Below are 13,226 nucleotides of genomic sequence, written 5' to 3'. Positions count from 1 at the left end.
GCTGAGTTTCAGCTGAGCTAAAATCACGCAGCAACCTTTAGAGCTGAAAAATGAACCAAAAACATAAAGTGGAAAAAAACTGTAGTTCCTCAAGTGGCCACTTGAGGCTGCCTCCAAAAGGCAAAAAGTCCCCATAGACTCCCATTATAAAATACCCACTTTCACAGCATTAATATGTTTACAGGTTGGCACTAACTGTGGATATTTCCCTCCTTCATATCAACTGTACAGGGCGTGGCTTGACCTTCACTAAGTGTATTCACTGAACTCGACCTCTTAAAGGTCTTTGTGTTGTTCTAGAGGCTTTTGGAGCATTTTTAATAGAATTAAATAATCTCTGCTAATCCAAGACCGCGTCTGGGTTTTAGATTTGGTGAGTGAAATTCTGCTATCTTTTAGGTCGTCCACACAGGAAACAGTTTCCTCACTGTCTATCGCTTTGTAGCTGATGGGTGATAACAAGGCTTCAGATGCTCCCTGTCACAACTAAATCAATGTTATCCCTCGCTCTCATTGAATGTCAGTGACTTTCTACATTCTTATCCTGTGGGGACGCACCTTAATCGAGTGATATATGTGTCCTAGAAATATAACTACAGGTTGCACAGATGCAGACTACTGTAATTGGCGCCTTAACTACCAGCATTTCATCCTACGTTTTTTCCCCAACGTCTTTTTCTGTTGTAAAAGAGAAACTTCATCCCCATACAGTGTTTGGAAGCAAGGCTGCAGAGAACGCGAGGGGCACCGTGCACAAGTAAAACTGTTGGTGGCATAATTGGGAAAGTGGTGACAGGCTGTCCTCACATGGATGCAGCTGTCGCTGAGGAAGCACTGACAGGTCTGTGCTGGAGTGCAGATAGGTGATCACACTATATGCATAATGTGCCCGAGTGCAATGATGGCTCACTTACTTGCACCTTGGCACAGCACGCAGCAAACAAACTGGACTCACCCTCACCTGGTGTGAGTACAACAGGTGTACTTGTGACTTCATTGGCTGATGTTTCCTAAAACTGTAAGTCTAACAGACAATGCGGCAAGCCATGTGGATTAAATATGAAGCGATCAGCGGTTTACATCAGAAGCAGCCGTACTTTCAAATTGATCCATGTTAGGAAACAATGCTTTTTTTCCTTCGGAATCCACCTGCTCGCATGCTACATGTGCACAGCTGATCGTGAAGCACTACTGTTTCTATTTTTCTATGTTTAATACATAATTGTACATATTGGTCTCAGAGTTCCTGCATGACTTAAATGTGCTCCTTTTTAAAGGTAGGTTGATTACTTTAGTCATTTAAAGTGAAGTGAATCTTTCCATCAGAAAATTTATATCCATCCATCCGCATGTGTCTAACAGAGTAGATATGCTTCAGCTACACAGGTTGCCTTTCACCCATGCCATTTGTGCATGATGTGCATTTCCTTCATCATTTGTTAATAACTCTGAGTATACATGCAATAAACAATAGGTATGATGTATGTGGCCAAAACATTTCCTGCTTTGACATTTAATTAAATACATTAACTCCAAAAATGACCAAAGTGCAGGTTGGTGCTACGATGGTCAGTGCTGCCACCTGAGAGCAACCTCACGGGGCCTTTTGTGTGACATCTTCATAGGTGTTCCAGTTTCCTGCCACAGTTCAAAGACAAGCTTGTTAACTTAGCTGGTGATTCTAAATTTGCTGTAAGTGTAAATGTGAGCATAAGTCTCTGTTTTATCCCTCTGATCCACTGACTGCCTGTCCAAGGGTACCCCGTCTCTCACTCAATGTTAATGCTGAGACCCTCGGGTGGGTTTCTCAGAGTAAAGCTACTACTCTACATCAAAAGGAGCCAGCTGAGATGGTTCCAGCATTTCACTAGCGCCTCCCAGGTGAGGTGTTTGGGCATGTCCAACAGGCTGGAGGCCCCGGGTCAGACCCAGGACAAATGGAAGAGATTATGTCTCTCGGGTAGCTTGGAAAAATCTGTGTCCCCCCAGGAAGCGCTGGAGGAGGTGGCTGGGAGAGAGGTAGGTCTGGGGATGTCTGCTTAGACTGCTAGAAACAGCCTAATTTAATTTGTGGATAGTAACCTATTAATAGGCTGAACAGTAATCTAACTGATCTAACTGAAAGCATCACCTCATCTTGAAGGCTAATGAGTGTATCACACGTGCGCACCTGTGGTGATCTATTGCAGCACACCTGCACACCAGTGAATCAAGGTAAGAGGTTAAACTAGAGGCCACCAGAGTTAGGTGTGTTATGGTACTCTCTACAGTACTTTTAAGACGCTATAGATCTTGAACAAGAAGGAAAATATAAAACATCTTGGGGAAACTGAATACTTACAGCATGATTTAAAGGGTCACATTTTTAAGACATCAGCACAAAACACTGGCAACGTCAATACAAAAACCAGTATCGGCTGAGTTAAAAGTGAAACATCCATCCCATTGCTCTTTGGTCCTATCAGCCATGGAGCTTCACCACCATGTGATCTTGAACTCGTAGATGGGCCTCTTGCAGTAGTAATGGTTGATGAGGTGTTTATCACAGACGCCGATGCACTGCTGCTCGGCGGTGATGCCGCGCTCGGCCAGGTCACTGACGATGCAGTGCAACAGGTCATAAACGTCCGCCACCGCCTCCCACGGTCCAAAGGAAACGTCCACCTCGCAGTGATGCTCAAAGAGCTTGGCCTCACTGTCCGAGCGTTCGAAGCGCAGAGAGTTAAAAAGAGGGCGTTCATACGGCGTGATGGGCATCTCCTCCTTGTAGACGCAGATCTTCAGCTTTGCAAACCGCGCCTTTTTCTGCATGGCTCTCAGTTTAGCGATTTCCACGATACGCTCCAGATTGTCTGAAATGAGAACAGAAGCATTTATCTATACACAGGATGGAGCTAGATAATTAGCTACAGTTTTTTAGAAAAAGAAATAATAACTATTTGTAGTAGTTCATTTCTTTGCATTGTCTCTGTACCTCTTTGGTCCCTTAAGTCTTACTATTCGTGTTTGTCTGGATATTTCCTGTTTCACTTTGAAGGTTAGTTATCTTTTGTGTCCTGCGTTAATTTTGCTTCCTGTCTCCCTCTTCCCCCATTCTTTAATTATTTCCTTATGTGTATTGTTGGGATGATAAACATGTATCATACATGTTCTCATCTGCTGTACGGCTGCATCTGATGTTTCTATAACAGCGACTGCTGAGCTGGCTGAACTGAGAGACTGTTGCTTCCTCTGTGATCGGGGTCGTGACCACTGCTTCGCTGTCAGAGGCAACGCCACAGCAGATGATTTACTCCACAGCAGGAGAGTCTTTAATTTTTTGCCATCTTTCATCTTTCTTAAAGTGATTTTAACTCTCTAAGTGAGAGCATTTAGACTCCTCAAGGAGGAAAACTGTCAGCACGTCATTTGGTTTTAGTCGTCACTTGGCAACAGCATCTGTGAGCTCTTTTAAGTCGACTAAGGCGAGAACACGAGCATTTTCTCACTCCCTAACCTCTTCTTATCGACAAGAAAAAGCTATGAACACCAAAATCAATGTCTGTGTTTGTTTTTGCCATGAACCTGTGCCTTTTGTGATGCTTTTCAATCTAAATAATAATAATAATAATTATAATACCAATACCAATTATAATACCAATAATAACAGCTGAATGACTCGCACTTGCACAAAGTAATCTGCAGCCTTTGTGGGTCAGTATGTGCAAAAACCGGCACAAACTGGATGAACTCGTCAAGATGTGCTATAATATTAGCCACCATTAACGACCTTTAGCATCCTTTATATGATGAGCTTCAGACGATTGCATCAGTGCAAAGGTTTGACTTTCATCAAATTAGCACCACCAGGTTCAGATTCTGAATTCTCTCCCTCGTGATTCATGGTAACAGCTTTGTACATTGTACCATATGTACTGTAAGTGTGTATGTATTGTGTTGGACTATTGCCTACAAAGCAAATGCCTTAAGGGGACATTAAAGTTTTACTCTACTCCCTAACAGTGTAAATATTTCATGTGTTTTTAACAGCGGGCTTTTGTAGGACAGAACATTTATGACGTATTAAGACTCAAGAGTTACCATGACTTCCCCATGGTACACGGTAACTTCAAAATGAATAGAGTCTTTAGTCTGTAGAGTTTATGGATTTTTATTTTTATATGTATTATTCTAGACACTTCATTTGCTTTTTGTGTGCACCACAGATAAATAGCTCACTTTATGTGTTTATGAAAGCATGTGTTTTATTAAGGACACAACCAGTCTTGACTCAAATCACTGTCTAATCTAGTTGCTTTCTTCCATTTTTAAATAAATCTGCCCGAGTACAGCCTCTCCGCTTCCTTTTCTCTTCCTGTCATATTTTGTATTTATTTTACATGAACCTTAATTCACATCTTATAAATAAACCATTTCCTTGGTATGAGGCCATTCTCGCTTCCATTAATCGAACAACACTTTACACTTCACACAGGATATGCCAAACTCATTATCAGGAGCTGCATCTCATCAAGTTGTTTCAGCCTTCAGCAAATAAAAATTTCATATTAGACTTGATTCATTTACTTGTTTGTTTGTTTTTACACCCCTATCAGCTTACTTATAACAACCTGAGGGTTTAAATGCTAACGACAGCCAGGTTAATCTAAAGAGCATGGGGTGACTTCAACACAATGAAATAAAACACAACAACACTTTAAATATTGAGGCTCTAAAATGTAATTATTTGGTTCAGAAGTCGCAGAGACCCAAGAATGTGCTTCCACTGCATATAATTTACACTGTGTGCACATCACACACATTGAAAAGTTAAGTGTGTAGCTGTCACAGCATTATTACAGTCTGCAACATCTTTGAAAAGTTTTCTTTCACAAAGGTTGCATGTGTGAAGGACAGACTTCCCCAGATACCTTTGTAGTAGGGCAGCAGATCGAGGAAAGCTTGTCGAACTTTCTCCCCTGTGAGTGGCTGGATGTCCTCCAGGCTGTCCAGCAGCGGGCCGATGGCATAGTACTGAGCCTCTCTGTATACCGCTCTCACTCTGTCACAGTGAGGAAGCTCGCCTTCTCTGAGGAAGTTCAGGATGTCCCTTTGGATGGAAAGGCCATTGATAAACTGATAAAAAGCCTTAGTACTAAATCCCAGCAGTCACTGGTTATGTTTGAGCTTTTTCAATATGCAGAGTGTTCTTCCACAGGAAGAAACACTTGATTGAAATAGATTATTGATCACCTTCTGTGCTTTGACACAACTTGAATGGTGTACACAGCCAGCTGTAATTATTCTGTTGTCACTGTTGCCTCTTTTGAAAGCTGAAACTATTGTTTTTTTTAATATTGATTAGCCCTGCTGGGTAAAATCTGTTAAACGATGAATGTACAAAATGGCAAATATTATGCAGAAAAATATTCAATAATCCTTTTCCAATAGCTTGCTGTGCCTGGAGCACTGTGCACAAAGCAGACAATATTAAGGTTACCATGCCTGAAACAGCAAATGAGCATCCTGCTCACATAAACAACTGAGAAAGCAATGTGTAACCCTCAGCTGATTCTGGCACATCCTGATGCCATTTTTATTATTTTAAGATCAGTTTTTACTAATCAGAGACAAAACATAAAACTCATTTTGTCTGAACACAGTCCTGGCAACTATTTCCTTGCATCCAGGTGACCAGTTCCTGAATATGAGGTCTTCAGGTGTTGGAATAATGTAAAAGGCAGAAAAAAAAAAAGAAACACAAAGTGTTCTTGAATGCCCTTCAGTCAGGACAACACATATCAGAAGAAGATTATTATGGTTATTTGACAGATGTGACACTGACTAATATCATAAACAATGTAAAAGAAGGAGCAGAGGTGGAGGTGGGTTTCAAAGAAGCTTGCAGCACCTCAAGCTAGGCTAATGTAGCTTAAATAGTGTCCCTGTATGAGATTTACCAATAGGTATCCAGTCTAGGAACACGTCAACCTTAATGTCTAATGATGATCTGCTCTGTGCAACTGGTCATTGCTTACAAATGCAGATACATTTAAAAGCTAATACTCTAAATGGTAAACATGATAGCTGAGGGTTGTGAGATTGAATGCAAACACTGAATGCAAACACAGGCTTTGTGTAACCAAGGCCTGCTCAAACACAAGTGGCAAATACAAATAGTAAGAGTGGACTGCAAAGGAAATCAGAAATCTTCCAGTAGCAACACTTTTTCCAGAGGACCATACATCATTACTTTCCTTTCAGCCAGATGTGCCACTGCCGTACCAAGTCAAGAAAATCCTTAGCAATACTGAAATCTTGACAGGAATTTTGAATCCAATTTAAAGTGCTGGAGCATGTCCTAGTAATCACACACCAGGTGTCAGGCCATTGAGACATACATGTTTGTTTGCCTTCTTCATATAGCTGTATGTCTTTTCCTTTACTCATCCTGCATATTTTATGTAGATTCACTAAGAGACACTGACTCAGAAAAGTTGGTTTCCTTCTGTTTCTCTGCAGCAGAGCCTGGAGGGCTTGTGAACTTAAGAGGATAAACTGAATGCAGAAAAATACTGGACGACAAGCTGCTGCAGTGCACAAGATAACAGCAGCCTGGAAGAAGATTTATTTTCCAGCGAGACAATAGGAACCAGAGCACAGAATTGGCTAAAAACATCCCAAATGAAAAGGCTCCTTCTGAGCGTGTGCAGCCTGCAGTGCCAGCACCCTCTGAAGTTTTCATTTTATTACTTTATGCAGTTACTGTATGTTCTGCCTTTCAAGCTGATCGAGTTGTGTTTTTAAATCTTTAATTACACCTCTTCACACATTTCAGCACTGAGCTCAGGTCAACCCACTTCTTACATAAGTCATCTACTCCGTTTGCTCTTGTATTCATATTTAAAGCTTTTCCATTGTAGCAATGGACGGCTCTGGGGATGATAGTGCTGGTGCGCCGTCTTTTACACTGAAATACCTTTTGTACATTCAGGATGAAGCCTATTGGTTTCAATGATTCCTGCTTTATTTTACTACTACTGTAAATATGCAAAATAGCTGTAGCTTTAGTATCACGGCAAATTTAAAGTTTGTGTAATCCTTTAAATTCTTGTTCATTATTTGAGGGTTTTATTTTGGTTCTTAGGTTGTTTATTGTTATATTTAGAAATAACAGAAGTACTTTTATGGTCATACGTGCATGTAAATAAAAACATGGGGTTTATACTGTATGATTAAATTCTTATTTTGCCAAATTCTTTTCACACAGCAGTCATAAAAAGTCATTATAAACAACATAAATTAAAAAATAAGAACTCAAACATTGGAAAGAGAAAGTACAAGTAATGACTATACAAAAAATAAAATGAGTTAAAGAGAAACGTGTTTTAAAAAAACCCGAGTTGTATTTATGCTTGTGCAAGTTTGCAAAACAGGTCTGTCCAGATTTTTGTGACAGTAGATAATAATAACAATAATAGTACAGTAACAGTGAGTCGTGATGAGGTGAAGGAGGGGGAGTACTGACTGTTTTACTCATGAGTCTAATGCTCTTTTTGACTTCGGTTTTAGACTCCTGTAGAAGTGTGAACAGCTGAGGTTGTGGGTGTGTACTGGGTCTAATGATGTTCTCGCCCTCCTGGTGGTATAAATTGGATTTTAGATTGGATTTTCATATCTCTTGAGCCTTTAGTTCTCCGTTTCGGTTTCTCTCCACTTGAATTCTTGTTGGGTTTTATTTGGTATAATTACTCATGTTAGTTTTCCTAGCTTTTTCCGACCCATCTTCTTCTATGTATATATATATATATATATATATATATATATGTCTTCTCTAAGTGTTAGTCACTGACTTCCTGTTTTATTTTGGCAGTCATGTGTCCTTTGTGCTTTGTGTTTAATTTTACTTCCTTTGTCTCATTATCCCTGATTAGTCTCACCTGTGGACCCAGCTGTTCCCTATTTCCCTTTTTAAGTGTCAGTAAAAATTATTTCAGTTATCCTTTGCTCTTTGTCACAGTGTCAGTTGCCCTTCCCTGTGTGGTTTTTTTTTCTGGATAATGCTCGTTGCATTCTTGCTGGGCTTTCCAACTGTAGAATTAAAAATGTGTTTTCTGTTTACTCAGTTTGTCTTGAGATTTAAACTCAAGACAAACAGGTAAACTTGTCGATCAGGTGGTTTTATTAAGGACTCTCCTGGCCACAGCTCTGCCTCTTTACTGCTCACTGTGTGTCAGAGAGGACAGGCTCCAGCTCCACTTAAAACTAGGACAGAGTTACATTCCCAGCTACTGTGTCACTGAGCTTTTTATTACTGCCTGTTTTTCTTTTTTTCCCCAAAAAACAGGTTACTTGGACTGTATCTGTGAATAATTCCATTCCCACATGTGCTCCTGCATACATTCACAGTCTGCGTGCACTTACAGCAAATGCCAATAACATGCTTGTGCTGTCCTGTACAAAGAGCATCGCCTTCCTGCTTTTCTCCACAACACACAAAAAAAAAAACCCTAGTTATCACATCAAACTCTTCTTTAATGCAAAAACAGATTACTGACAGCCAGATAAAATACTTACTAACAGCTATCACTAGTCTAAAAATGCAGGCAGCTAGCTAACCAATAGGCACCAAAATACTCACCAATCAGGTAGTCTAATTAAGACTCCAGTCGCCACAGGCCTAGAGACCAGTTGGTGACCCCAGCCCCTGTGGCAACTATTGATTGGTAAGGAAAATTATGTCTTTCCTGGCCAGCTGGTCCATGGTTGTTAGCGGGTGCTACTGCCTGTAAATTCAATTGTTAAAGCCCCACTCAGGCAGGCTTATTGACCAGTGACTGACCTGGCCTGGCAACCTCTGGTCACTAGGGAAAATATGTATTCCTTAATTGATTGGAAAATGGTTGCCTGGGCTTGAGGCCAGTCGGTGGGGAAACTGGCCAAACCAAAAACTTCTTCTGCAGAGACTGTTCACCTTCAAAGTAAAAGCTAAGCCTCACTGCTTTAGCAAAAATATTTCAAAAGGGGCAACTTTTACTTTGGCAGGCAAACCTTCAAGTTTTCACTTTGCAATGCACGTTTTCAAGTTTCACTAACGGTCCACCAGTAGTTAGGAAGTGCTTGCAGAGAAGTTGGCATCTTTAAGGCAAACTTTGGGAGACTGCAGCAATCTGCTTCCAACCATAGCAATCGCAAATTTTTTACTGCTTTGCAACAGCTAGCAACCATTCACCAACTAGCTGAAAAATACTAATTTTTCCTTAGCAAACAGAAGCAGCTATCCCCTCAGACATGTTTTATTTTATCTGGAGAATGACTGACCTATGTGTGAAACACAGAGTTTACAGATCTCAGTAAAGTCTTGTTAAACTCTGCTGAGGTTGTTTTTTATAAGAGATGTCTAAACAGTAAACTCTCTTTTTTTCTTTTTAATTTGCCACACCTTTTCTGTCATGGATTTTTAGTATTTGTGACATTGAGTTTTGGTACTTGTCATCTTCTTATTGTGGCCTTTCTAATCTTCACAGTGGTTTCACTGTGTAATCAGTGTGACTCTGTCGGTCTGTTTATGCCCCCATTGCCGTTTCCTGTTTATTGAAAGTGTCACCCTTCATGCTCACTTTTGATTCCAGTTTGTTTCTTCAGATAAATAAAGGTTTTCTTTCTGTTTAATGCATCTCGGTTCCCTCTGCACCACTCATCCATGACATTTTCAGTCCTTTTCTGCTGACTTTGTTCGCAACTTGTCTGCCCTCCATAATCTAAAATGACAGCAATCTAACTAAAGGCCACAGTGTTATGTTGTGACAGAGGCTGCAATTTTCATCCTATCACAAATACAATCTCAGTATGGACATTATATCTTCGGAAATAAGCAACAAATAAGAAAAAGCAGCGGCACAGAAATAGATACGTAAATCAACTTTGAGTGCTAGCAGAAGAGACCAATTTATTTCACAGAATACCTGATTCACCGAGACCTGTCAGAATATAATGAGCTGTCTGCAGCAGCTTGAAAATCTTCAGATCACAGAGCGTGAACCTTTCAAAAACTAAAAGTTTGTCCTCCACTAAGCTGCCTTTTAAAAACTTTGTACTCCCACATATAACCCTCCTCTTCCTCAAACTCATAAGGAGATATCACTGCAGCAGCAGCACTGATAATGATGGTAATATCTTTGCTTGAATCTCACCCAAAGTAAGCTCCATCCCGATCGATGAAGTAGCGCCCCTCTGCATCGCGTGGGATGTAATGACGGCCGCTAAACATGGCAGCCAGCATGGTGTCCTCATATCGCCGCAGTGTGGACAGGCGAGTGGTGAAGTATGTGCCCCCGACGTTTAGAGAGATGACCTCTGGAAACTTAAAAGGAGAAATACGACAGATTTAAAATGAAATGCATATTTTACGGTGCAAAAAAGCAAATCATAAGTAGGTTTTAAGATATTTCCAGTGAAATTCGCCACGTGCATTTTAAGAGGCTTTAAGAGGCCAAGGTAAATGTGATATTACACCAAAAAATGTACTGGAACCGATCTGAGATTCCAGTTACATTTGTTTAGATCTTCTAATAATTTACTGGTCAGGTTCAGTCTCCATCAACAGCTTTACTTTCTAAATCACATTCTTTCCAGCTGATGAAGATTTATTTTTAAAATGTATGGTGCAGTAAAAATGTCTTTTTAATATGATGATTTCCCTTATGAAGGAAATACAGTTATCCAAACTTGCCTGCCCTGTCTTAAAAAGTAAACCTAATAAGTGGTTGTGCCAGCCTTAGCAGCAAGAAGTACAATTAAGTGTTTGTGATAACTGACAGTGAGTCTTTCTGTGGATGAGTTTTAACCCACTTTTCTTTGGGGTCTCTTCTTCCAGTGTGGCTGTTTTAAATTCAGCCACACTGGAAGGTTTTCCAGCATGAACAGGCTGATTAAGCTCATGCAAAAGCATCTCAATCTGTTTTAAGTCCACAGTTGGCCACTCCAAAACCTTCATTTTGCCCTTTTTCAGCCATTCAGAGGTGCACTTTCTGGTGTTTCAGACCATTGTCCTGCTGTAAGTCAGAGTGCTTTTAACCTTCAGGGCATGAACTGATGGCTGGACATTCTCCCTCAGGATTTATTGGTAGAGAGCAGAATTCATGGTTCCATCAACTACTGACCCTTACTGAGCCAAGTGAGGCCCACGGTTCTTCAGATGTTGTTCTGGGTTCTTTTGTGACCTGCTGGATGAGTAGTTTTTGAAATTTGTGGATAATGGCTCTCACTGTGGTTAGTCCCAAAGCCTTAGAATAGGCTTTGTAACCCTTCCCAGAATGATAGATGTCAGTGACTTTGTTTCTCGGATGTTCTTGACTTTGACATCTTTGACTATTATAGTTAATTTATGATTTTTGGGAGGAAGTCAATTTCTTTTTCACATAAGACCAGGTTGGTTTGGATAGTTTGAAGTAAATTTAAAAACTGTATTTTGTATTTACTTGGGTTATCTTTATTTAACATGCAATTTGCTTGATGATCTGAAACTAAAATATTTCTCAGCCGCTTTAAATGACATAAAAGGCAAAGTTAGAGAGGCAAGGCTAAGATGGCTTGGGTATGTGCAGCTGAGGGATAGTGGATATACTGGAAAACAGATACAGCATGTTTAGCTGCCAGGTAAGAGCAAAGGAGGAAGGCGCGGAGAACATTTATTGATGTAATGAAAGACAAACTGCAGAGGGCTGGTGTGATGAAAGCAAGAACACTCTTTTCACTAAGTGCAATAAGAAAATGAATATTACTTTATTTTCTATTGCAGATTAAGAAAATCTTGCTGTGTGAGCAGGTCTCAGCAGCCTGTGGTTAAGATGATTAACCTGCTGTGCCTGTGTTTAGCTCCATCAGTCATGTGACACAATTGCTAGCCAATCATCACAGGATTCAGCAGCTCAACCAGCCTCTGACCTCTGGATAAATATGTATACCCATCAGCACGGTGTTGTTATTTGGTAGTAATAAGGTGGTTATAATTAACGGGATGTTTATGAGAGTGTACCTGCAGTTGGTGTTTAATGAGTTTTCTTTATGTTAGAAGCTGTGTTGTTTGGTGGCTTGTGCCACTGGTTTTTTTTTTTTCATGGAAAAGAGGCCTACCTCCTGTTCCTGGGTGTTCAGCGAGGAGCGGAGTGGCGTGCTCAGAGTCAGGCTCGGCGAAGGGGAGGCCGGCTTTCGGAACTCGTCCTCCACAGAGTCCGAGCTAGACATGGCATCGCCCGGTTTCTCGGTGTCCCCAGCGGCCGAGAATACCACCATCACTCTGGGTAGAGGCAGCGTCCGTCTCTCCTGAATGAAGCGTCTCACCCGCGTAGCGGCGGGCAGCGGGCTGAAGGACAGAGACTGGCGCTCTCTGCTGCTGCAACCGTCAGAGCCGTTGGAACCGCTCGAGCCATTCTGCTGCATGCGCGCGGCGGGCCAGCTCTCAGCCAGGCAGGTACGACACAAAGCAGAGCTCGCGACTGTTGGTACAGAAAACAACAAGAAGAAGGAGAGGGCAGGAGCGGAGGGTGTGGCCCGAGCAGCTGCCAGTCCGGCTTTCACCGGAGCGAAAGCGGAAGAAGCGGCACCCCGCCTCCGGCGACAGCAACGTGTAGGTAGGAAAAAGATGAAAATTTAATCCCGACGTTAGCAAGCAGCACGGGGACCGTGAGGTTTTTGGAGCGTGCGTACTCTGACGTTCCACGTCGTCATCACGCCAAGAGAGTGAAGTACGGTGAGATTGGAAATGAGCACTTTTTCAGTAAACTTATAATGTTGATTGCAGTTTTATTTTTATAAATGTAACTGAAACTATATGTCAAACATTTCTTCAGGAAAAAAATCTATTAAAATATTTCACATTTTTCTTTAAATATTGTTTTTGAACCTTGGATTTTTGCCAATGTTATTTTACAAATTTTACTATTTTTTAATTTTAATATTATATTTTATTTATTTATGTTTAATTTTTTTTAATTTTATTTTTAAAAGTTGGAAGCCAATTGAAGTTCATCTTTACATGTTGTTTTTGAAGTTTTTTCTTTGAATATTTTATTTATTTTTAGCTAGTTAGTTTTCAAAAAAGAAATGGGATTTAACGTACTTTCTTTAAAATGTTTTTGTTTTTGTTGTTGTTATTGTTGTTGTTTTTTTTTCACTGACTGACCAGTCAGTATTTAGAAGTAGAATGTGAGGCAGAGCCTTCAGCTTTCAGGGCCCTCTTCTGTGGA

The 13,226-nt window shown here is 40.7% G+C and overlaps 2 protein-coding genes across 10 annotated transcripts in view; one reads left to right on the top strand and one right to left on the bottom strand.

Moving 5' to 3' along the window:
• Positions 1–85: 85 nt before the first annotated feature.
• Positions 86–12,882, bottom strand: kctd7 (potassium channel tetramerization domain containing 7). Its single transcript, XM_080867596.1, has 4 exons — positions 12,115–12,882; positions 10,173–10,342; positions 4,911–5,089; positions 86–2,852 (listed from the first exon to the last, which is right to left on the bottom strand). Exons 1-4 carry the CDS (start codon positions 12,418–12,420, stop codon positions 2,476–2,478), a joined length of 1,032 nt encoding a protein of 343 aa, XP_080723722.1. The 5' UTR covers positions 12,421–12,882; the 3' UTR covers positions 86–2,475.
• The window catches only part of LOC308387498 (uncharacterized protein), a 32,844-nt gene continuing 32,106 nt past the window's right edge, over positions 12,489–13,226 (top strand). For 7 of the 9 annotated variants that reach the window (XM_080867604.1, XM_080867605.1, XM_080867597.1 and 4 more), the window contains exon 1: positions 12,592–12,730. The gene's annotated coding sequence lies outside the window, so the exon portion shown is untranslated. Of the gene's footprint in view, positions 12,731–13,226 lie in introns of all 9 variants that reach the window. The other 2 variants (XM_080867600.1, XM_080867598.1) reach the window with 2 other exon arrangements.

Source organism: Rhamphochromis sp. 'chilingali', assembly GCF_963969265.1.
Source record: "Rhamphochromis sp. 'chilingali' genome assembly, chromosome: 19".
Classification (NCBI taxonomy): domain Eukaryota; kingdom Metazoa; phylum Chordata; class Actinopteri; order Cichliformes; family Cichlidae; genus Rhamphochromis; species Rhamphochromis sp. 'chilingali'.
Note: the sequence above shows the minus strand (reverse complement) of the source record. Positions and strands in the feature narration are given on the sequence as shown.